Below are 22,064 nucleotides of genomic sequence, written 5' to 3'. Positions count from 1 at the left end.
GTTGACGTCTTTTGCATTTTTGTTAGTTTCATTTATTCTGGAAACGGCCATACCTTTCCCCTCCATGATGTAAAAGTCACTTATTTAAAAGAATAAAAAATAACAGATTTGTGCCGTTGTGCAAGTTTTGAACATTCCAGGAAGTGAGGGTTTTACGGGCTACTTTATGCCCCATTTCCACATTGGGGAAACTGCTAATTTGCTACTTCTTGCATGCCAAGTTTTTTTCCATTTGCTACTACATGCCAAGTTTTAGTAAAATTCGACAACAAATGTTATTTTGAACCTTTTTTTTTCAATATCCTGAAAAAATATTGTATGCCCTCCCAAAAATTTGCCTCTTACCGGGAAAACCACAACGTCTCCATTTTTAGTATGTAGTAAGTATAGACTTTTATGTCTTACTAGCTGATAAACCCGATTTCATTCGGGTCGACGTTGTTTAAGGAAACAGAAAGGGTCATTTTCACGTATACTGGTGTAATTCAATTTTTGATGTGTATACTCTTTTTTTCTCATTTAGTTGTATTCATTCTATATACGAAATTCCTAGCTTCGTTTTTCACGGTTTTCTATTTCATTTCAATTTGCTATATCTTGCTTTTTCAAACTGTCATGTACTCTTTTTTTAACAAATCTACCGTTTTAACCATCTTAGCTATCAAGGAAAGGATTTTATATCAAATCCTTTCTTCTCTTGTTGTTTCACAACTGCCATCTCTCTTCATAATCTTCGCTTCGTATGATCAACCCGTTTTTACCAAAAATTTTCTACCTAATCTTTCGCATCTTTCACGTCATGAATTTAGTAAAACCTATTTTTTATGCCTAGTGTTTTCCGCTTAAACTCTTTCGAAAATTCTTCTTTTATCATTATCACTTTTCTTGGATCGGTCATATCAATTTATTTACATAGCAATGAAGAAAAGTAGCATGTTGTTCCATCCTGAGCATGTAAGACGACCAAATTCTTTCTACTTTTCTATCTCTTATTCTTATTTCGTTACTGAAGTTTCCTGGAAACAATTTTCCATTTCCTTTGTATTTCATGTGTTCCCTTTCAAAACGCCATTCCATGTTCGTAATCATTATGCTCTGAAATCCATATTGAAATTTATTACACCAACCACATTTCTAACGCAACTCAACACAATTTAAAATTGAATCTTATTGAAAAAGGGTATAGCGTTATGTTCAACTATATGTTGAAAAATATTTTACATTTTTAAATTTTGACATGCGTGGAGTGAGGAAGAATTGAGTTTCTTATTACACTAAACTGTCTAAATAAACGGTAGAAGAGAGAAAAGTTGCAGGAAACTGAACAGTTTGTTGACGACTTTACATTTTTGTTAATTTCTTTTATTCTGAAAACGGCAATTCCTTTCCCGACCATAATGTAAAAGTCACTCATAAAAAAAAATAAACAATAAACTTTTGTATCGCTGAGCGATATTTGAACATACCAATGAATTAGGGTTGCATCCTCCCATTCCCGCATTGCAGAAAATGATATTTTGCTACTTGTTGCATAGACTGTGTTAAGACGTACATGAAAAGTTGTTGTTAAATTGGACGATATTTGTAATTATGTGCATTTTTTTAAATTTTCGAACAGGTATTGTATGCTCTTTCACCAATTTGTCTCCAACCGGGAGAGCTGCAACGTCCCCATTCGAATTTTCCAGTAATGATGGACATTTTTAATAATTCGCCTCATTTCATTTAAATCGGACATGATTGCTTTGCTTGACCACTTTTTCCAATACTCTAATAAGAAGAGCTCGTATGGGAGATCTTGTTTTTAAAATTTTGTGTAGAAAGAATCATCCTCACCTAAAATTATCCGGACCAAGCTTTATTGCTATGACTGAATTATTTTCTTGGTAATACAGACAGGAGGTTCTTTGGAAACCTCCCTTTGTTTCTTCGTCACGTTATGAATAGGAAGAAGCATTCGTACCGTGTTTCAATTTGAAATTGTAAGTCTTTGTATTAAGTGATCAATATTTAGTTGATTTCGGCGACATATGTACTTCAAAGTGATAATATAAAGATATACCAAACCGGGAAACTTATACTTCATCATATATTGTATAGAGAGTTTTAAGAAACACAAACCCAATATTTAGGTCAAATCAGATGTCATTTGTATTTTCAACGATTTTCAATTACAGTGAAAGGGAATATATGGGAGACCACCTACTTTTTTCATCCTCGGAGAGGGCAGGAGGGTTTGGCTTTTAACAAACAGATTTATAAAAACATGTTCAGTCAAATTGATCATCGTTTGAATTTTTAATAGCCATTAACAGACCTACATATTGTTTTATAATAAGGGCAGCGAATGGTATAGAAGATGCCCGTTTTTTCTTCGAGGTAATTGAAGCTTTAGTTTCTGCTCGAAAAAGTTAAAAGAAACATGTTTGTCGAATTGCGGATATTTCGGTCTTCATTTGTATTTTGCCCCCCTTCTTGTGGTTCTATGGGAGCCCCCCTCACCATCTCGCGGAGGTGGATGAAGCTTTGAATACTTTTGCCGAATGGTAAAAGGAACATGTTTGCCAAATTTCAGCCATACTGGACATCATTTACAGTTTTAAGAGAATAACATTTACTTTTTTGGTGAGGGGGGGAGGGGGAAGTTCCTTTTGTTGCCCATTGAGAAAACTGAAACTTTGGCAGTTTAAGTGTAAAGTAATAAAACTTCTATGCGCCAAATTACAGCCCAATCGGACATCATCTATAATTTTAAGCGAATAATATTCACTTTTTGGAGCAGCCCCACTACTAGAAATTTTTAGTAAGAAGAATCATTTAAATTGAGTCGTATCGAATTTTATTTTTCTGAACGAGCTTTTTTTTGTATTACAAAAATGATGTTCTTTGGAAGCCTCTCTTAGTTTCCCATCAGTGTAAATTAATCTACGTTGATCTGTGAATAGTAAGCAGCATTTGTACCGTATTTTAATTAAATTGGAAGCAATTTGTACTTTTCCATATTTTTTTCTGTATTTGCGGAAGGAGAAGGGGGTAAACATTTGATCCCCGCTTGTAGAACTGCATTTTTGCCACTCTTTGGACTAAGTGATTAAATTTGAGTTGAATTCGATGACATTTGCAAACCTGTGGAAATATTTTGAGTTGACAAGTTGTACCATTACCCGCTTTTGTTCCGAACTGGGAAACTTACAATATGACATACTGTAAAGAAGGTGATAAGAAGTGCGTATTCGATATCTAGATTAAATCAGATGCCATTAGTATTTTGAATTACCGTAAGAGGGAATATATGGAAGACTCTTTCCAACACCACAAGGAGTAGGAGGGATTGGCTTCTTTACTTTATTACAAAAACTAAAAAGAAGAATGTGTGATAACTTTTGACAAAATATATTTTGTATTTTTAAGCGAGTATTATAGACTTTTTTATGGGAGATTGTGTCCCACTTTGTTCCCCACTAGAATACCTGCCGTTTTGGGTTCTTTTATGAAAATTAAAAAGAAACATTTCCTCAAATTAAAGCCAAATCGGCGAATAATAAACCAATTATGCTAGACAGGTGATTGTATGGGAACTCCCCCTTTGCCTTGTGCAGGTGGTTGAGTTTTAGTTGTACATATATACATAAATATATAAATTTTATTGTTAATAGAAATATATAAATGTATATGTATATATTTATATATATACATATATTTATATATATATATATATATATATATATATATATATATATATATATATATATATATATATATATATATATATATGTATATATATATATATACATATATATATATATATATATATATATATATATATATATATATATATATATATATATATAAATATATATATACATATATATATATATATATATATATATATATATATATATATATATATACACACACACACATCTACGTTTATTACATATATATATATACACAAACCGGGTGAACCTCCCCCTTACGCAGGACTAACTATCCAGCTACGATAAATTCCAAGTCAAAAAAGCCTTTGCTAAGCCTAGCAAGGTAGGCCTTGACCGTACACCGGTTGTCGAGCCAATTAAGAAAAAGAATGCACAAAATAATATTTATTATTTCAACTTTGATAAATTTTGATAACCAAGAGTAAAGTACACTAACGGTATGTTTGATTTATTAACCGTTTTCATAATACTCGAACAACCAAAGGCGTTGTGTTTCAGTTTTTCCTTGATATTGATGAGCCGTAATAATACAGCATTGGATTGCAAAAATCATATACCTCTTCTAATATATACAGAGGGTATATTTTTCCTTATTTTCAACACACTTAAGTTCGATTTGAAATAGAGAGCACATTTAAAAATGCGTTTCAAAAAGCATTTTTCTGGCAATTAAGATAAACTCATAAAAAGTTTTTTTAACAATTCAATTTGTGATGTTGTTGTTTTTAATACTAATCAAAATCACGCATAAAGTGTTACAAATAATGATATTTAAATATAAATTATAAACATACAGCAACAGAAATTTAACCAAATAATCTGAAGCTGCTTACGATAATAGGAAAATTTTGAACATTCGAAAAAAAGTGTGTTAAATAGTGACATCGAGATTTCCCAAACTAATAACCATCGCATATGCATAAATGATCAATTTTCAACATGATTTGGTACAAATTCCTCCAACCATACTAATACCCACGGCTCCAAAATAACATCCACAGCGACCAAATGGAGACGCCTGGTAGCGCATCCGCATCCAGCAAACGGAAAATGGCCGGTGCCGAAACCAGACGCGCTGGCGAGTTAATTGCACCCAGCGTGAAGCAAACCAGGAAAACCACCCCCTCCCAAAACCGGTCCCGGAAAATTCGCTCCCCGTTCTGGGTCCCGTCCCGGGGGAGGAGGGAACGCGATGACGTCAGCCTTTAAGGCAACCGTTTCCGGTGTGCACTGGCATTTGTGCATTCACGCATAATCACGCCGGAATCACTGAATCTGTAAACTATGCCGGCCCATCCAACGTCCGCTCTGCACATTAAAGCCAATGAGGGAGAAAAAAGGGAAAAGAAACAAAAATGGCGGCCTTCGGTTGCGGCCTATCGCACAAGTTAATTACTGACGTTTACGCCGGTTATTTGGCGATAGGGGGAGCGGAGAGGAGGGGAAGGGTATGAAGGGTGGAAGTAAGAGGGGATGGGGCGAGTGGGCAAACAAAAACCAGCCCCATTCACACCCCCCACCTCCCTGTGGTAGGTCCGTTTTGCAGCAGTTCACTGGCCCTTTTCAGTTCAACATCGACGAAAACTTTCCACCCGCAGCAACACAATCGAAAGCGACAGGTGTGGGTGTGTGGTGATAACAATAGCAGCTGCTCCAATCACCCTTCGGGGTGGGGGGAAAAAAAGCCGGCTGAGAAAATGAGCTCCCAAACGCCCCCTCCCCAAAGCCAGACTCTCGAGCCTCGAGCTTTGCTTTATCGATTCTCGAGAGCCCTCGGAGCCCGCCGAGACGTTTCGTTTGTGATTTATTTATTGATTCTCTGGTCGGCACCGTCTCGGACGTGCCTGGCACGCGATGAGCGATCAGTCAAGAAATAGCCGGCACGCAATCGAACAGGACACCTCGAGCTGGGACGCAGCAGAAAATGTCATTTCCAGTACAAACACGGCGTCCCAAACGGTGCGAAGGTGCTGCTTGAGAGCAGCGAGGTGCCGAACCGCGTTAACCGTGGGTATGGTAAAGCAACTCCAAATTAATCACCCTTCAGCAGACGTTTGCCCTTCGTGACGCCCTCAAGTGCATGCCTGGCTGGCAAACCGATTTCCAAACCTAGCTCTTTTTCTGCCGACTGTAGCCAGTAGTTCTGCTACTGGAGGGGCCAGTAGCAGCGAGAGGCAAAAGGGACGCACCCACCCACCCATCTCAAACTAACACCCGAAACAGGAGAAGGATAGGGAGTCGTATCTTATCTGGCGTGACGCATGCAGACGCGCTCGCTCGAAGATATAGAGCAGTGAAAGATCCTTGAGTGCTTCCTCAGGAAGGACTCCGACGAGAGTAACAGTTGGTGAGGAGGGGTTCACGAGGGGAGGATGGGAAAAGGGGGGAGATAGCTTGTGGTGCTAAATATGCTTGTGTACACCGAGTCGACGCAATGCCGGCGGAAGATAACCGGATCATCTCGTTGCGAGTTGGCACACAGTGGTCGTTTTGGTGATGCGGTTGTTGGGTTTGATGGTGAAAGAGCATCCTGCTGGGACTGGAATGAAGACAATCAGGTCGGACACCGACACCGGCGCTGAATCTGGCGTTATCCGCGGTGGTGCTGCTTCCGCCGGTGTTGACGTCCACTTCCTTGTGGTGATTTGGGATGAAGTCAGCGGCTTCCGCTTCCTCGAGCGGCTCGAGAGCTTCTTACCGCTTTCTCATCAAGTCGTCGCTCTTTTCACCTCCATCGGGTGGTTTTCCTTCATTTTCCTTTTCCTTTTAAAGGGCTAATTAGTTGATGCTGGAAGGTCTGTACGTTAGCTTCATTAACGCTCTACCTGTTTTGAGCCGAGCTTAACTCTCGTGACTCACGTTTGAGTTCTGAATCGATTTCAGCATCCCCAAAGACCCTCGTCAACGTCTTTGGAGGGTGTTCTTTACACCGCGCTACACCTACTCCTGTAGACAGTGACGTTTTGATCGCGCTCTCTCAATCACCTTCAAACATTAACACCTGTTGAAGGACTGATTGGCACGTTTTGAACAGCGCATTCTACTAACTATCCTTTTCGTCCTTGCAGATGCAGCGGCTGCGATAGCCTCTTTTCGTCGTTGATGCTGCTGGAGCACCACAAGGAAGAGTTCGAGCACTGGAGTGACTACGAGGATGATGGGCGATTGCCGTGTTGCCGACGTAATCGCCGGGATGATGACGACTACTCGGACTCCGACACCGGCACCAGCGATGCTGAGAGTGAGGACCTCGAGCGGCTGCTCTAAAGTGCTGTACGTCCACTGTAGGGCCAACATCTGCAACAGCAGCGAGGCAGAATATAACCGCACTGGGCGCGTCTATGTTGCATTGCTCACTAAACCCCCGGGTCGGGGGATGAAAGGCTGATTTGTGGCTCTGAAATACACAAGCAGGAATTGGGGATTAAAGGCAGACCACTAGGTGGAGGATCAAAGTAGGCGAACAGGGCACTCCCGCACCCGGGAAGGACCTAACAGCTACGCGTAAATGTCTAGTGTTTGAGTCAACAACGCTTTTATTCGATGTGTTTTTAGCTTACCACGCGGAAATCGTTGCCCAGTGCACGTCCTTTAGGCTGTGTGTCTAAACACAGCAACCGTTACGTTTGCCGTCGCATCTACATTACTCCTTAAAATCCTACCAGCAGCTATATTTGGGCCTCAAGGGCGCACAAATCGATGTTTTGTCCAATCCCAGTAAGCATGTGCAGAAGCCAAAAACTCCCCAAAAAAAAGCACGATGAATCCTTCCGTTGTACTCCAATGGCTGGTATGTTGTTGTGTAGGTTTGCTACACAGCATCTCACCGTAAAGATGAACCCCGGTAGCCAGGAGCCTTACTCTTGACGTTTGTAGCGTTACCCAAGCGCCAGAAAGCGCCTATCCAGTGGCTCCTTGTACCGTAAAAGCCTGATGAGAAAGAGGATAAAAGATACACACACCTTTTGCGCAAAACAATCCAACCCAAGCTACCACAAATTACAACCATCTAAAGAAACACATTTATACAACTTATCGAAGACGGTTGGTGAACTGAAACAGAACGTCACAATCATTCCTGACCCGCTTTCGCTAGCAAACCACGTTTGTGAACGATAATGTCGATGATGGCACATTTTTACACGAACTTTAAATGGGACGTATTGAAAGTGAAGTGACAAAAACTAAACAACCCTCTTGCATCCCGAGGTACCAATTCTACTGAAATATTCATATCATTATATGTCCGCAAACCGCAGGATAGGGAAGGGATAGACACTCACACGGAACGAGCAGCTTTGAAGAAAGAGAAGAACTATATCATACCTACTAAGTAGCAAAAATTTTGGAGGAAAGAAACTAGAAACAAGCGACATGAATTTAAGCGCAACAACTAGGAGAGTCAGAGGAATCTTGTGCAGCAGAGCTGTGTTAATGTGTCTGTGGCTAATAGTAACGTAGCTGATGATTAAATAACTGATATGTAAAACACGTATATTGAACCTTAATGTTGTGAACGCCAAGTGCAAAAAAATAAACAGAATAAATCATATGAAATGGATACTTAAAAGTAAACCCGCAGGGTTGTGTTTGATGCATTTAATGCAACCACCAGGATACGGGGTGCGAATCAGAAACAATGGGTCGTAAGACATCGATCGAACACCCGTAGAGACAGGAACACATTTTGGATAAGTTGTGGTGATTTATTTAGTTTTACATCTACATATGTTATTCTAATTATTCTTTAAATCTGTCATTCCGGTTGCTAATCGATCCGCAATCGGATTAACGCATTCTCTTTTTACTTGCCAGAGTGTGTGTGTGTGTGGGTGTTTGTTTAAATTTAAATCTTGATCATTTATCGTGGTCCTTTAAAACTCATAATCCATTCTTCGCATTCTACCTCTACCATAACCCCGACAACGATGGTGCCGGAGCCGGCGAAATCACAGCGTGGATTCTTTCACGGAGGAGCATAAGCGAGTGTCTTCTAAATTTTAAACTAAACCACATCTCTCCGGCCGCGTCCGGATACCGCATAGGGATGGGCGAGATGGAACGGAGGCGAGGATAGTACCACCGTTCTCTCCCTATTTCTCTCTTTCTCTCTTCGGCTCCAACGAACGAATGCTTTGGATGTCGCCATTGCAAAATGAGCCATTTCTAGTCGCCATCGCGTAAGAATCGCTAACATTCGGTCACTATCACACCATCTCCAAACGCGGACCTGTCTTGTACCAGTGAGGTTTGGCTTGGTTGGTATTTGGTAATGTCCACTTAAACTCTCTTCCAAAGAAGCCGCCCTATAGCGCCAGCGTGCGCTCTGTATGTCGGTTTATCGTGTACTGTATTAGTTTTAGGCATTAGTTTATATATAAAAAAATGCGAAGCAAAATGGAATTTCGGGGCGTTGCAGACGAGTCACCCGAGCTTGAATGTCGCCTAGCGGAACGTGTATCGTCACCAAAATGCCACCCTAGCCCGGAATCGGTGTTCAAGATCATTTCTACGAAACGACAGGATTCCATGACGAGCGGATGTGACGATGAATATCCAGAATGAGTTGATAGACAGCTGCCAAAGCCCCCGCCGGGTGTGTGCAGCTCGCTCGACACACGGCGCCGGTTTTAGTCGTACTCGTGGGATGATTCGCGCTTGCTTATTAAAGTTTCCCGTTCTTCCTCGTGGGTTTCGACCATCGTTGCGGAGGCCGCCAGTGACGACGGATGGGAACGGTTCGTGATTTTGCTGACACCGTCACTCAGTCCCGATTGCGTAAAGCTGCGTGTACAGAAAAAAAGCGTAGATTAAATGATGCATTCGCTGGGCATTAGCACTACAGTAGCAAACGGGAGGGTGTACGATCAACTCACAATGCGACTTCACCGTCCTCGTCGTCGTCCTCGAGCTCTTCGCCGTGTAGGGAAAAGTACGGATGCTGCGAAACGGGTCTGAACTTGTACCCAGTCAGCACAAAGAACACGTACGTGGCCATCTGCTTGAACATTTCATCCAACCAAGCGTACTTAAACGCGACGGTTATCTGCAATCGCCGTAGAAGAGCTCATTAGTTTCATCACGTCTTTCATAAACGAAAGCACCGGAAAAGCAAACACCCACCTTGAGCAGGATGACGATGATGCGCGTGAAGTAAATGTAGCACACGATCATGATGTAAAACTGCCGGAAGAGTTTAAGCTTACGCAGGTTGATCGCTGCCTTGCCATCCGTACCGGCGGCTTCCTGCAGGTGCCGGATTGACCACACAACGGGGAACAGGATCGCGCCACAGCACAGAAGATCGACTAGCATGACTATGTCGCGCCACGTGCTGTACTCTTTATCGCCTTCGTCGCTCTCGGCGATGATAATCTCAGCGACATTCGCCAGCACCTGCAGCGGGATGACGATCATGAACAGCTTCTTGTCTTTATCGGCAAGGATGTGCTTAATGAACGTCCACCCGGTGCCAATCAAGACGATCGTGATGATTAGCACAGCTCCTTTTAGCCTGCAAGCGAAGAAAAAGCGAACGATTTAGGTCAATTGGGTGGTTGTCAGTACGACGCGAAGGGGACTTACAGGTGTGTAATGTAGTACAGGATAGCCCACGCTTCTACATGCTCGCCCTGCACCTCGATGAAGTGGTAGTTGATGGCGTGGAACATGAGCGACAACGACTTGAGAAACACGAGCACACCCATCAGATAGTGTATCTTGAACAGCGGGTGTTTGCTCTTGCAGAGGATGAACACCCAAAACAGACCGGACAGGAAAAACAGAAGCGACATCATAAAGTAGAGCGCTGGCAGTGGCATTTCACCCGCCGACAGATAGTTCCCGCTGTTTTTCTCTTCGATGTCGACGTTGAAGTTCAGCTCGTACAAGCTGTTTGGGGAATAGTTCGAGCAGCTGTGGAAGAACAGGTTATACAGCCCTTCCTCCTGCTTAGTGGCCACGTAGAGGGCGAACTGTTGGAAGAGAAAAAAAAATGCGATAGGCAAATATCAGTAGGGTACTGTACGCAAACGTCGTAAGATTTAACGCAGAACATAAACACCTACGTTGAAGCTGTAGTACTTGAACATGTCGTCCGTCTTGACCTCGAGTGGCAGTGTTAGCTTACTGCAGACGATGGCCGCACTGTTATCGTCACCACCAGCAGGCTCAGGGTGAACGGCAGCTCGGCGTCGACGTTGCATGTAAACCATTTTTGAGTCGCTAACTCGCGCGAAAGACTGCCGCTTGGAGCGAAGAGCCGGTACGCCGCTTCGATCTTTGTACAGGTGAATGTTAACCCAATCCTTCGAGCAGCTCACATGCACTCTGATGGTGGGAAAGCAAATTTTAAATGATGCCCACATTGCAAGCGACAAAGCAACTGGGTCGAACGCTTTACACCCGTACTGCGCTACTCACACATTCTGCTTCAGGTCCATCTTGAAAAACACGATCGGACCGTGGTTCTCCACCGTAGCCGGTTCGGTGAGGATGCATTTGTCCTGGTGTGAATCCAGGTACGGGTTCATTGCGTCCGACATCGTTTTGTCGAGTGAGAGACCGAACTGAGGGCGTGAACGTTTTTAACAACCGAAACATTGCATCAACACCTCGGACAAATTGACGAGTTGATAGGAGCATGTCCTTAAACTGGCGACTCTGCACTTACCACGTTATCCTCCGTACCGGGATCGACACGGAAATGGGATATCTGCACATCTAGCACCCCGCCGGAGTAGAAACCGAACGTGCTGAGTAGAATGTATCGGCGGAAATCATCCTGAAACGAGTTTAACCACATCAAACAACAATCACGAAGGAACACAATGATTCGTGCTTCATACCCGCACTTCCAGATGATGCCGTCGGGCCAAGGTGGCAGTCACGAACAGGGTTACGAGCAGAGCCGCCACAATCGCCAGTGTGCCGGTCCATCTCCTGCTCATTCTACTGGTCCGATCCGGGAATGCCTTCGTATGCTGGTAATGCTGCTAGTACTGCCGCTGCAAAGACGATGGATTCAATATCAACATTCACTGTTTGCACCTTTCCGCAGTGTCACCCTCCCTGAAGTTGAGGCACATTTGTTTATCGAACGCACGAAACAATAGTGGTGTACGATGTAACCACTGGAAAAAACACACTATACCTGGCAGTCGGAATTGGCCGAAGATGTATTGATTCACTTAAAATATACCAAATAAAGGTCCTGATCAAAAAATAGTCTCTAAAAGAAATCAACTGTTCCTGTTTCCACCGAAACGAAAACCCATCATAGGGGATCTGGGGCCAAAACGCATTATACTGAGGCTCCTATGAATAATTAAAAAAATAAAAACATGTTATTCAAAAATTGATTCATTTTTGTTTTGAACATCCATATAAAGTGATTTATTTTGAATTTAGTCAAATATTATAAATTTGTGGTTTAACTAACTAAAGAAATGCTATAATATAAGCTAGATTAAGTAACAATTTTACACACGGCTAGCCTAAGGTGGCAATTTTGGGGAGTGGTGTTTTGTTTTGTTAGGTCAAAAGCAATCTTGACAGTGTATTTTATTTATGAGTAAATAATAGTGCATTGTTTCATGTTTGTAGTTAGAAAATCATTCAAAGCCTTTAGGAGTTTGTTTTGCCCCCGATCCCTTACGTTTCTAAACAGTGAAAATCTCTCTATGACGTTTGACAGCGTAACTCAAATAATATCACAAATTCGCATTGCTTACGTGTGTGTAGCCCGTGTTTGAATTATGCACTAAAAGCCGTTCGGCAGACTCTCGTTATCGCATCACATGTTCTTAGATGCAACAATTTACAATAATTAAATGACGTATTTCTTTTCTAAAATTAAACGAAGCCACGTACAAGTTTCCGAGCTATTAAGCATTTCAGTAAACGTAGACGGCCATGATAAGAGAGTAGCAACTACGTATGTACAAACTAGGATTCAACAATTCAAATCTAGAAGGCACTCAACAAAGAAATTAAACAACAATGCTGCAGTTTAGATTACATCTTTATTATTATTATTGTTACTTTCAATTTGCCGGCTTCTTTACCATACAGTTATCAATCGATTCACTCACAGCACATTGAAAAGCATAATGGAAACAACACATGTAGCCCATGTGCCTTATGCTGTTGCTTTGGTTTGCGTTATTTGTGTTTGCACATTAACTCATTCATTTCGGCCAATAAATTCATAGGATAAACACACTTGATTGTAAACATTTGCTACATTCTACACTCTTTGTCCTTTCGGAATCGATATGCCTTTGCAAGGAAGTAAACGCAAATTCTTTTATGCGTATAATTTCACTTACTGTGGTGGGATAGAGAAAAGAGGCTACGTAGTTGGTTTGCCTTATTAATCCTAATTAAAAAGCGAAGAAACATAGTCTTGAACCGCCGTCACTCCAAAAAGAGCGTAGCCAATCATACGCGTACGTTTTCTACTATAGAATGCAAGACACTCCCTAACTTAAACATGTTAAACCATGTTAAACTACGTTAAATAAATCACCAATGTTTCAATCAATCATACAGTTCACGAGTGTGGAAAATTAACACCTTAATCTTTACCAAGCTAGCGTTACGTCGAAGAGCCCCTGCAGAATGCAATACCTCTGGTGCAACTCTTCAGACTGTTGGAATGTTGCAGCATGGAGTTCAACCGTAAATACGGTGTAGCCATACACACTATCATATATATATATATGTATATAAGTACAACTATGCAGTTTTGACTGAGTCCAATACCGTAGCACCAATCAGTATATCCTTCTACTCGGGAAAACACATTAACTGAACTGATCAATTAAGCCTGCGTGCATGCGACTAGTGCTCGTCAAATCCCAGTTCTCTTAGGCCACCGTTTGGGGAGCCAGATCGCCTTCAGGTGCGCTTCCACGACTTCACCACTTCTTCGTACGAACATTCGGCACTCTAAAACAGAGAGAAAAATCGAAAGAAAATCCGCTCTATTAGCACCTGCCGTGTGACGTATGTCTGTACAACATCCTTCGGGTCCGTGTTGGCTCGTCCTCGTGTGCCCACAAGTGCGATGAATCTCTATCTATATCGTGTCAGTACTGTTGCAGAACGGGGGAAGTCGAAAAAGTGGATTCCCCGCTAAAAGGACGTACCGTAGCAAGCGCCAAACAGCAACCATCGTTTCTACAAGCAGGCAGTTGTGCGCACCTACGATGTGCTCCTGATAGGTGTACCCGTAGCCGAGGCCACTTGAACCGGCGAGGACACCTGCACCGGCTGGTGGTGGTACTCGCGTGGTTGCGCCTCGCTGGCCGGTTTGGGTTGGCGTATTTCCTCGAACAACTCCAGCATGAGCGTTTCCAGCAGGTCGTAGAACAGTTGTTTGTTGTACTGCGGGTTCTGCAGCGCCTCGAACAGCTTCATCGCACCCTGGCGGGCATTCTGCGCCCCAATCAGGCTGCACAGCAGCTCCGGTATGTTGTCCTGCAGCAGCGACCGGGCGGCGTTCATGATCATCTCCTGTTCATCCTCGGTCCGATCGGGTGCAAGCAGTCGCACGCCACCACTAGCCTGGAGTGTGGCACCACCGGGCCAGAGGTTCCGCAGGACGGCACTGGCATACGCGTGCAGCATAGGTTCCTCGAACAGTGCCGTGATGGATTCGCGCAACTGCCGGTTAATCGTCTGCCCGTACGTGATCTGCACGAACGAGATGAGGCTCTTGCGGAGCCAGCGAAACACGCCACCGAGGTCGAAGATTTCACCCAACAGCGTGTAAAGTGGTTCCGCGATCGAATCACGCGGTTCAACCGTCGTTCCGTCAGGTGGTCCTGCCGTGCCGATTCCTGTGCCACCACCACAACCACCCTCGAGGTACAGGGACACCTGATCGGCGTCTTCCGGCGTGAAATCCGCTGCAAACGGCCGCAATGGAGGTCCTCCCGTGTGCCATAGCTGTTCGAGTTTATCGCTGTTTCCGCGGAAAATGGTTGCAAGGGAAAACTTGGACCACTTCTTCGATGGTGATGGCTGGATTGTGGCACCACTGGTTCCGGAACCAGCCCCACCACCACCGTTGCCAGCACCTCCCGTACCTCCCGCACCACCCTGCTTGAGCCGATCCGAGCTTGGGCTGAGAAACTCGTACACCGCTTCGCTCTGGTTTAGGTGGTCGTCCTCCAGGATGAAGCTGAGGTAGCGTTGAACCTGCGCCTTCGCCTTCTCGAGCAGGGCGCGGTCGTTCTTGAGCAGGAACAGCTTAAACGCGTTGTTTGAGGGCAAATCGAGTTGGCGCAATTCAGCGCACATGGGCCGCAGCTTACGATGGAGCGCGTGAAACTGCGCCAGCGAGCGTACGACAACCCACCCGGTCGAGATGCTATCGGTGGCCTCGAGTGCGGTTGCGACGAGCGTATCATCCCGCTGCCCCGCCGCACCGTAATCGTTCATCTCGTCCACCTGAACCACGATCATAAACTGCGGCGGTTCGCGATCGTCCGAGAAGTCGACACTCTCGACGATGGCACGCCAGCTGCCCAGGTACTCGCTCCAGACCTCGGTACGGAGCAGGTGCGACTCCAGCTGGCGCCGTTCACCCCGCAACCACTCGATCTCGCGCTCCAGCATCGGCAGCAGCTTCGAGTCTGGCTTAAGCGAATGCTTAAGCGCCTCGAGGGCTTGCTGTTTGTTCGCGAGTTTCTCGTCCAATCGGTCCAGCTTGTTGCGTGCGTACTGCGAGTGGTTGCTGAGGTCTGCTAATGCCGGATCACCGTCACTGCTGCCGTTCTGGGACGAACCGACGGATGAGGGTGCTGCAGAACCCGCACTCTCCTGGCTATCCTGGCTGTCCTGGCTTCCAAGCGACGCACCGGCACTCAGTTCTGTTGGGCCACCACCTGGGCCGGTTTCGCCACCGAACGTGACGATCTCTTTGATTTCGTCCTGCGTAAGTGAACCCTTCAATCGGCCATACTCGTCGCTCAACAGAAACGGCTGGTGGTACTTCTGCTCTAGCATCGCCAGGCACTCCCGTTGCACCTCGTAGAACACTTCCGGCCCGCCCACGTCACCCACCAAAAACGCCTCCATGCGCTTGCGGGTCGGCTTGTCAAGCGGAATCTCGGAGTTGGGTGCACGGATGTAGGTGTAGAATATCTCCGCCCCCAGCTGATGCCAGGCGGATCGATTCGCTCGCCGCAGCTCTTCGACGGTCGTGTAATACCCAACCAGTGTGCCCGCATTCATTGGCTCAAGGAACGCCGTCAGATACCGCCGACCGACCACCGTCGAAAGGATGTCCGCGATCGACAGATCGACGTCGTTGCTTACGCTGCCTTCCCAGCCCAGCTTTGCCAGGCACTTTTCGCACTGGTTTTTCGCAAACGACAGCTGCTGGATGTACTTGCGCAGCTTAAGCGAGGCCGCTGGTTCACTCGAACCGCCGCCACCACTACCCGTACCTCCCTGTCCGGTGGTTGGAGTATCCCCGGAATCAGTGCCGCCCGACTCGCCGGACATGGGGAACCCACCGCGCATTCGCTGCATCGTCTGCATCACCGTCGCCTGCCGGATGTCGCTCACGATGCTCGCCCGGATCGAGTGCAGCTCCTCGGCCGTCTGCGTCATGTCGATGATGCGCAGGAAGTCGTCGAAATTGGCCGCGTACTCGTGGCTGCGCTTCTGAATCGCAACCGCGACCAGCCGCGTCTCGATGCACTCCACGATCTGCTGGTTGATAAACTCGGGCGAGGTGAGGTAGCGGATCGCCGGGTGCAGCACCCGGTAGGCTACCACCTCGCTCAGCAGGTCCTTGATCGGCGACAGCGAGTAACCCCGGGGCAGCAGAAAGATGACCAGCATCTCACAGATCTTCTTCAGAAACTCGAGCTCTTTCTCGGGTGTCGCTAGGTACGCCGCGGTCATGATCGGTTCCGTGCTCGTTCCACCGGCCGGTTCCGGGTCACCATCGCCGGCTTTGTCCTTGCCGCGCCGCTCGTGTCCTTGCCGGTGGATCCGCCGGAGATGCGCCGTCACCTTGGAGACGAAATCGCACGCTATCATTTTCGGCGCATCGATACGAGCGGCGCGCTCGTGCAGCTTCTCGATTCCCAGCCAAATGTCCTCGCGGAGCAGCTCAACGATCCGGCGCGGATTCGCGACCACCGTCTCCAGGGCGGGTCCAACCAAATCGCGCATCGTGTTATCAATAATCTGCTGCAGCAACCCATCCACCGTGCGACCGAAGATGATATGCAGCTGACCGGTGCCGGCGGAACCGGGTGCGCTTCCGGCGGTTCCACTTCCGTTCGATGCGTTCCGTCCGCCGGTGGGGCGCGATGATTGCAGCAGCCTTGGAGCGTTTTCCCCGAACAGTTGCAACCTGGTGGGAGAAATGAAACCTAGTGTTAACACCTCGCTTTTGGGGCGCACACTTCCATACTTACCGGGTGGCGTTGTACAGCACGTTCGCCTGCAGGTTTTGTCCTTGCTCGGTGTATGCGGCTGGCTTCCGGCTGGTCACCTTGTAATGCACATACATCGTCCCGACCACGGCTGATTGCAGTGGGGCAAACCGGAAAAGAAGAAACATGAAAAGGAGCTGACCAAGCCAGAACATTGCATTGGGCGCGGGACCTACCGAGGGCGATCAAAGCCAGCGAGTACAACAGGAACAGCAGGAAATACAGGAAAACCGGCGAGTAGGTGCATACCGCACACAGGACAACTGCAATTGCGCCAATCCAGTATCGGGCCCGCATGCCGAAAGCAAACCCTTTTCTGCTGTTGTTTTTATGTTGCAAAATATGTTTACACACACCACCAACGCCACCCGCTGCTGTCGGGTTTACTTTCGTTGAGAAGCGAATTTGTTCTTACGCAGAGCAAATACGTTCCCGGCAGGCAGTTGCAAACTGATGTGATAAATGGTATTTTAAAATCTCTTTTTATCGCCGCTGGCGTTACTTTGGGGGACGATCGTCTCGGACGCTTGCCAAGCGCCCTTAGTCTTCATGATGGACCGCTGTTGATTGTAGGCACCATCGCAGCCCAGCTGCAGGCCGCGCACATTAAAACCACCACCTTTGCGATGGCAGGATGATATTAACGCTGGATGAAATTGGAAGTTTTTGAATCCGTTCACCTGCACGTTACCACAATTCGACGGTTCTAAACCAGAAACGAAACACCGCTAGATTTGACAGTTTTGCGCACCACTTTTCAGCCAGCTGTTTTTTGAGCTCCACTGGCTGGCAAGACGCGGTGCATTCAAACGGTGGTAAATAAAAAACGCACTGCAAAGCAAAACAACCTGGATAAAGGGCGTAGATTGTTGTTGCTTGTCCTGGTAAGGGATGCAGGGGCAAAACGGGCTGCTTAAGGAATTTTTATGTTCGTATACAACGAACACGCGTTTAGTACCAAATATTTATAATTATTGGTGTCGTTACAATAAATTTGAAGAGAAGGTTCGTTAAAAAAAACAAAACTAGTTGTTTGAAGATACACACGATATTATAGCGTTTTCACATGAATTAATCGATAATGTACAGCTATTCAAAAAATGTTAGTCAGCAATTTAACAGATCCGCCATAGCATACAGAGAGAAATGGAATACTAACGCCAGAAAAAATGTTTAGTTTGTTAAACATTTCTAACATTCTACTTAAAATTATGGCAAAAATATTACATATTCGTCAAATTTATTGTCATCTTTTCTTTTACTCACCGTTAAGCCCCGTTTTACTCACCATTACAAATATCACTATTGAACATTAATTTTTAGGATTCAAAATAGTACCATTTGATTTATGATAAATCAAATCTAATCAAACACGAAAAATTAAAAAAGAAAATATGTTTATTACGTGTACAAAGCGGTTTTAAAGCTCTACCTCACGGTTTACACGCGATTCTTTATAGATGTAGGATTCTACCTTCTTGCTCACACGTTTGCACCCATTATTAGAAAATATGCCAGATTCATCTATTGTTACCGCTTCTTTGGTAATGGCACTGAAATAAATAATAAAAATACAGCATATCCAAAAGTGTATATATAATTTAATAACGTAAATGTATAGCCATAAATCGGTACTTGCCTAAGGGTCTCTTCATCGATGTTTCGTTTAGAAATTTTATAATATTCTTGTTTGATACAGCTTTCTACATGACGCACTTCCATTGGTAAAAAAGGTATGAAATGATCAATCACATGAGACTCGATAGCTTCACTCTTATACAATCCCCCGGCGGTGTTGTACGAAACAATTTCCAAAGTTTGTTCAAAATCGCTCAATTTTGTATTGATTCGCCATGAGCCGTTGTCTAACAGCTGTTTCAGCATTTTTGCAATCTCTGGTCCACCAATATTGGAGAGGAAAATGAATATCGCTTTTCTAAAATCTATTTGGTTTGTGTAAGCGTGATTGTCCAGGAGAGAAACTATAGTGTCAAATAAGCCTGGAGGCATCTTTTCTACCTCATCAAATATGAACAGAGATTTAGGACACTTTGATATGGCATTTTGGATGTCGGTCACTAGTTTAATCTTGAAAAAAAAAAACAAACAATAGACAATACATTTAACGCAATATTAGTCGTTGCACGGTTTTGCTTACTCGGTATTGTTCAACATGGCTTTCCAAAGGAAAATCAACTCGGCCCCGGTATTTATGTACAAATTTACTATTCGCCGATTTCTTGTACAAAGCTCGAGCAATGTGCTCTGCGATGTAGTTTTTACCCGTTCCTGAAGTTATAAGAAATATATGTTATCATGTTGTTTAAAGCATTAGTCACTCTAACATTTTTTATATTTTCTTATGCTCACCAGGAGAACCATGGAAGCTATAAAAGATTAATGATCAAGCGAATGAAATGCAATTGAAATATTACATGAAAACTGTGTGCAAATGTAAGCATAATACCTCATCACTAAGGGCTTTTCAGAAGTGTCGATGTTTTTTAAATGCCCTCCAATAGCATCCACCACTATTTGCTTCGCGATATGTTGCCCAAACAGAACTGCGTCTAGAGTTTTTGCAAGATCTGTTCATAAAAAAGAAGATATTTACCCGATTTAAATAGATCTAAGTACACAAACAGTTGCCAACATTTTTCATAATACTTACCAATAACATCTTTATTGATGTGCATATCTGTACAACATTCTGTATAGGAACAATATGCATGGACTTTTACAAAACTAAGAAATGACTGCGCGTTGTCCACGAGAATTTTAGTCGTATCACCGAAAAATGCGAAACAAGGGGTCGAAACTGCATATAATAGCGCAATGCTTTGCAGCAGCGGCAATTGTACCATGTTGTAAAGCCTCATACTAGACACGTGCACTTAATAAGATAAATTGAGAAATAGAAACGGTAACAATTAATTCGACACTGGGCACGTTTAACTATCTTACTACATAGTGCCAATTCAATTCCCGTCGAAAATATTGTTGTAACCGGGTTAAACCAGGAAGATCAAACAAACATCTGTCAAATTGTTTTTTTTGAATGATGCAATTTTTATACCATTCTAGTTTAATACTTCAACTAGGATCATTATAAAATCACACGATTTAAATGCTGTTTTTATTATCGATTCATATGGAACTAAAACATGGATGATTAAAATTTATAATATGGATATTAAGTAATATGCAAATCTCTAGAAACTATTTTAATAATATCTACCTATAAAATATTAGTATCAACAATTCAACATCGCTGTAATTTATTAGCATACTTAAGTTTTGCATAGGCTTCTACAACATTCGATGATTTATTATCCAATATTCATTTTATTACATCGTCATTGATAATCTAATGTATCGTAATGTGTACCATATAAAATCATTAACATTACTTGGCAAAATGTTAAATTTCTTAATTATATATTCTAATCTAACATACATACATCGTTCATCGTTTTTTGCGACAGATTCTCCGACTCACTTGTAATATCAATAAGATTGCCTTCACGCGTATTGAGATTATTTACTTTCATTGAAGCTGAAGGTGAGATGTGATCAACACGATCGATTTCATTACCGGAAGAATCATCGTCATCTGTATCCACAATGCGATCTATTTGAGGCTGACTAATAAGAAGTCCGTTAGTGTCGCGGGATTGGGTAGAGCCAGTCGCCTCTTCACCACTCGACGCACTGAGCAAGTTGAGTCCCCGTGCTTCCCGACGTATCGTCATGATGTGCATTATACCATAGAAAAGTACAGGCAGGACGCATGCGACCGATGCTATCGATGCAAAAACCACCATCGATCGTTGTTTATCCTTACAGCACTGCCCAGACCAGGCTTGCCGAGATTGGTTCATCCGATCCGCAATGTCGAAGCATAGCCGGTCAGGACCATGCTGTGCCTTTTCCAGTTGTTCGTAGAATTGCTGCACTTGCTGATAATCGTTGTTGCAGCTCTCACAGGGCTTGGGAGAGTTTTTGAAACAAACCTCCAGTTGAGCTGATAATGCCATAAATTGGGCCGTCTGGTTCGGTGCATTTACACATGCCTCACAATTCGCCGAAGTCCACAGATTCGTCAGCTGGTTGTATATGGTCTCGTAGACGTTCATGCGATTATGCCTAAGATACTTTTGACAAAATTTTTCTTCGGTCATATTACGATAATACGATAATGCTTCGTTATATGTTTCAATAGCTATATCATTGGTACATAGGTTGAATACCGGATAAGTGTGGAAAGGGAGATTAACAAGTAGCTTCTCGCATAGACGTAGAAACTTATGAATAGCAACGCAATCGGTTTCATGAACATCTGATGCCGCTTCACACCTGCGAAAGTCAATGATGGCAATGAAATGAATGATAGATATAAACAAAATAAACGTAGCATTTTACATGCTATCTACATTTTAACTTACCTCACGATAACAATATAAGCTACAATCGATGTAATTTGTAATAAAATCGACTTCATCCTCATTTTAAAGGCACTGGCAAATCACATGAACTTAATTTCAACAAATACGCAGCTATCAGTTGATTATAATGCTTTGTTTCTTTATGTTCTATCAAAAGATGTAAACATACGTGGGAATAGAAGAGAAACTTATATTATCAGCTGACAATAGCTACATTTATACTACACAGTTGACGAGTTATGTTATAGTTGAAAAGTAAATTAATCCAAACCAATGTAATATCAAGGAACGTTAGTTAATTTCTGACCGGCCCGATTATTCATGAAAAATTATAAAATTGGCACATCTTTATAATTTCTGAAAGAAATGTTTAAATTTAATCTGTTAGGTTATAAAGAACGTAATTTAATATCACTTTTATTACCGTCCAATTTCCCATT

General features: G+C 43.7%; 5 protein-coding genes across 5 annotated transcripts in view; 1 reads left to right on the top strand and 4 right to left on the bottom strand.

The window, feature by feature from the left end:
* LOC128728698 (uncharacterized) overlaps positions 1-8,274 on the top strand; it is a 68,606-nt gene extending 60,332 nt beyond the window's left edge. The window contains exon 4 of the mRNA XM_053822332.1: positions 6,788-8,274. Coding sequence (XP_053678307.1) covers positions 6,788-6,986 — 199 coding nt within the window. The 3' untranslated portion in view covers positions 6,987-8,274. The remainder of the gene's footprint in view (positions 1-6,787) is intronic.
* Positions 8,275-8,428: 154 nt separating this feature from the next.
* Positions 8,429-11,963, bottom strand: LOC128728259 (protein GPR107). The gene is made up of 9 exons (XM_053821877.1): positions 11,872-11,963; positions 11,567-11,725; positions 11,392-11,502; positions 11,142-11,287; positions 10,787-11,048; positions 10,305-10,693; positions 9,843-10,233; positions 9,596-9,765; positions 8,429-9,503 (listed from the first exon to the last, which is right to left on the bottom strand). Exons 2-9 carry the CDS (start codon positions 11,666-11,668, stop codon positions 9,350-9,352), a joined length of 1,725 nt encoding a protein of 574 aa, XP_053677852.1. The 5' UTR covers positions 11,669-11,725; positions 11,872-11,963; the 3' UTR covers positions 8,429-9,349.
* A 2,016-nt stretch (positions 11,964-13,979) lies between these two features.
* Positions 13,980-17,476, bottom strand: LOC128728969 (sorting nexin-25-like; the record flags this gene model as incomplete). Its single annotated transcript, XM_053822620.1, has 3 exons — positions 17,356-17,476; positions 17,162-17,270; positions 13,980-17,097 (listed from the first exon to the last, which is right to left on the bottom strand). Coding segments are annotated over exons 1-3 (3,348 nt in total), but the record flags the coding sequence as incomplete, so codon positions are not given.
* A 1,580-nt stretch (positions 17,477-19,056) lies between these two features.
* On the bottom strand, positions 19,057-19,679 carry LOC128728968 (torsin-like protein). The gene is made up of 5 exons (XM_053822619.1): positions 19,647-19,679; positions 19,550-19,566; positions 19,338-19,468; positions 19,199-19,267; positions 19,057-19,122 (listed from the first exon to the last, which is right to left on the bottom strand). Exons 1-5 carry the CDS (start codon positions 19,649-19,651, stop codon positions 19,057-19,059), a joined length of 288 nt encoding a protein of 95 aa, XP_053678594.1. The 5' UTR covers positions 19,652-19,679.
* An 858-nt stretch (positions 19,680-20,537) lies between these two features.
* LOC128729072 (uncharacterized) lies at positions 20,538-21,755 on the bottom strand. The gene is made up of 2 exons (XM_053822722.1): positions 21,625-21,755; positions 20,538-21,535 (listed from the first exon to the last, which is right to left on the bottom strand). Exons 1-2 carry the CDS (start codon positions 21,684-21,686, stop codon positions 20,623-20,625), a joined length of 975 nt encoding a protein of 324 aa, XP_053678697.1. The 5' UTR covers positions 21,687-21,755; the 3' UTR covers positions 20,538-20,622.
* Between the last annotated feature and the right edge of the window lie 309 nt (positions 21,756-22,064).

The sequence above is a fragment of the Anopheles nili genome, chromosome X (assembly GCF_943737925.1).
Source record: "Anopheles nili chromosome X, idAnoNiliSN_F5_01, whole genome shotgun sequence".
Taxonomy (NCBI): Eukaryota; Metazoa; Arthropoda; class Insecta; order Diptera; family Culicidae; genus Anopheles; species Anopheles nili.
This window is presented reverse-complemented; position numbering and strand designations above follow the sequence as displayed.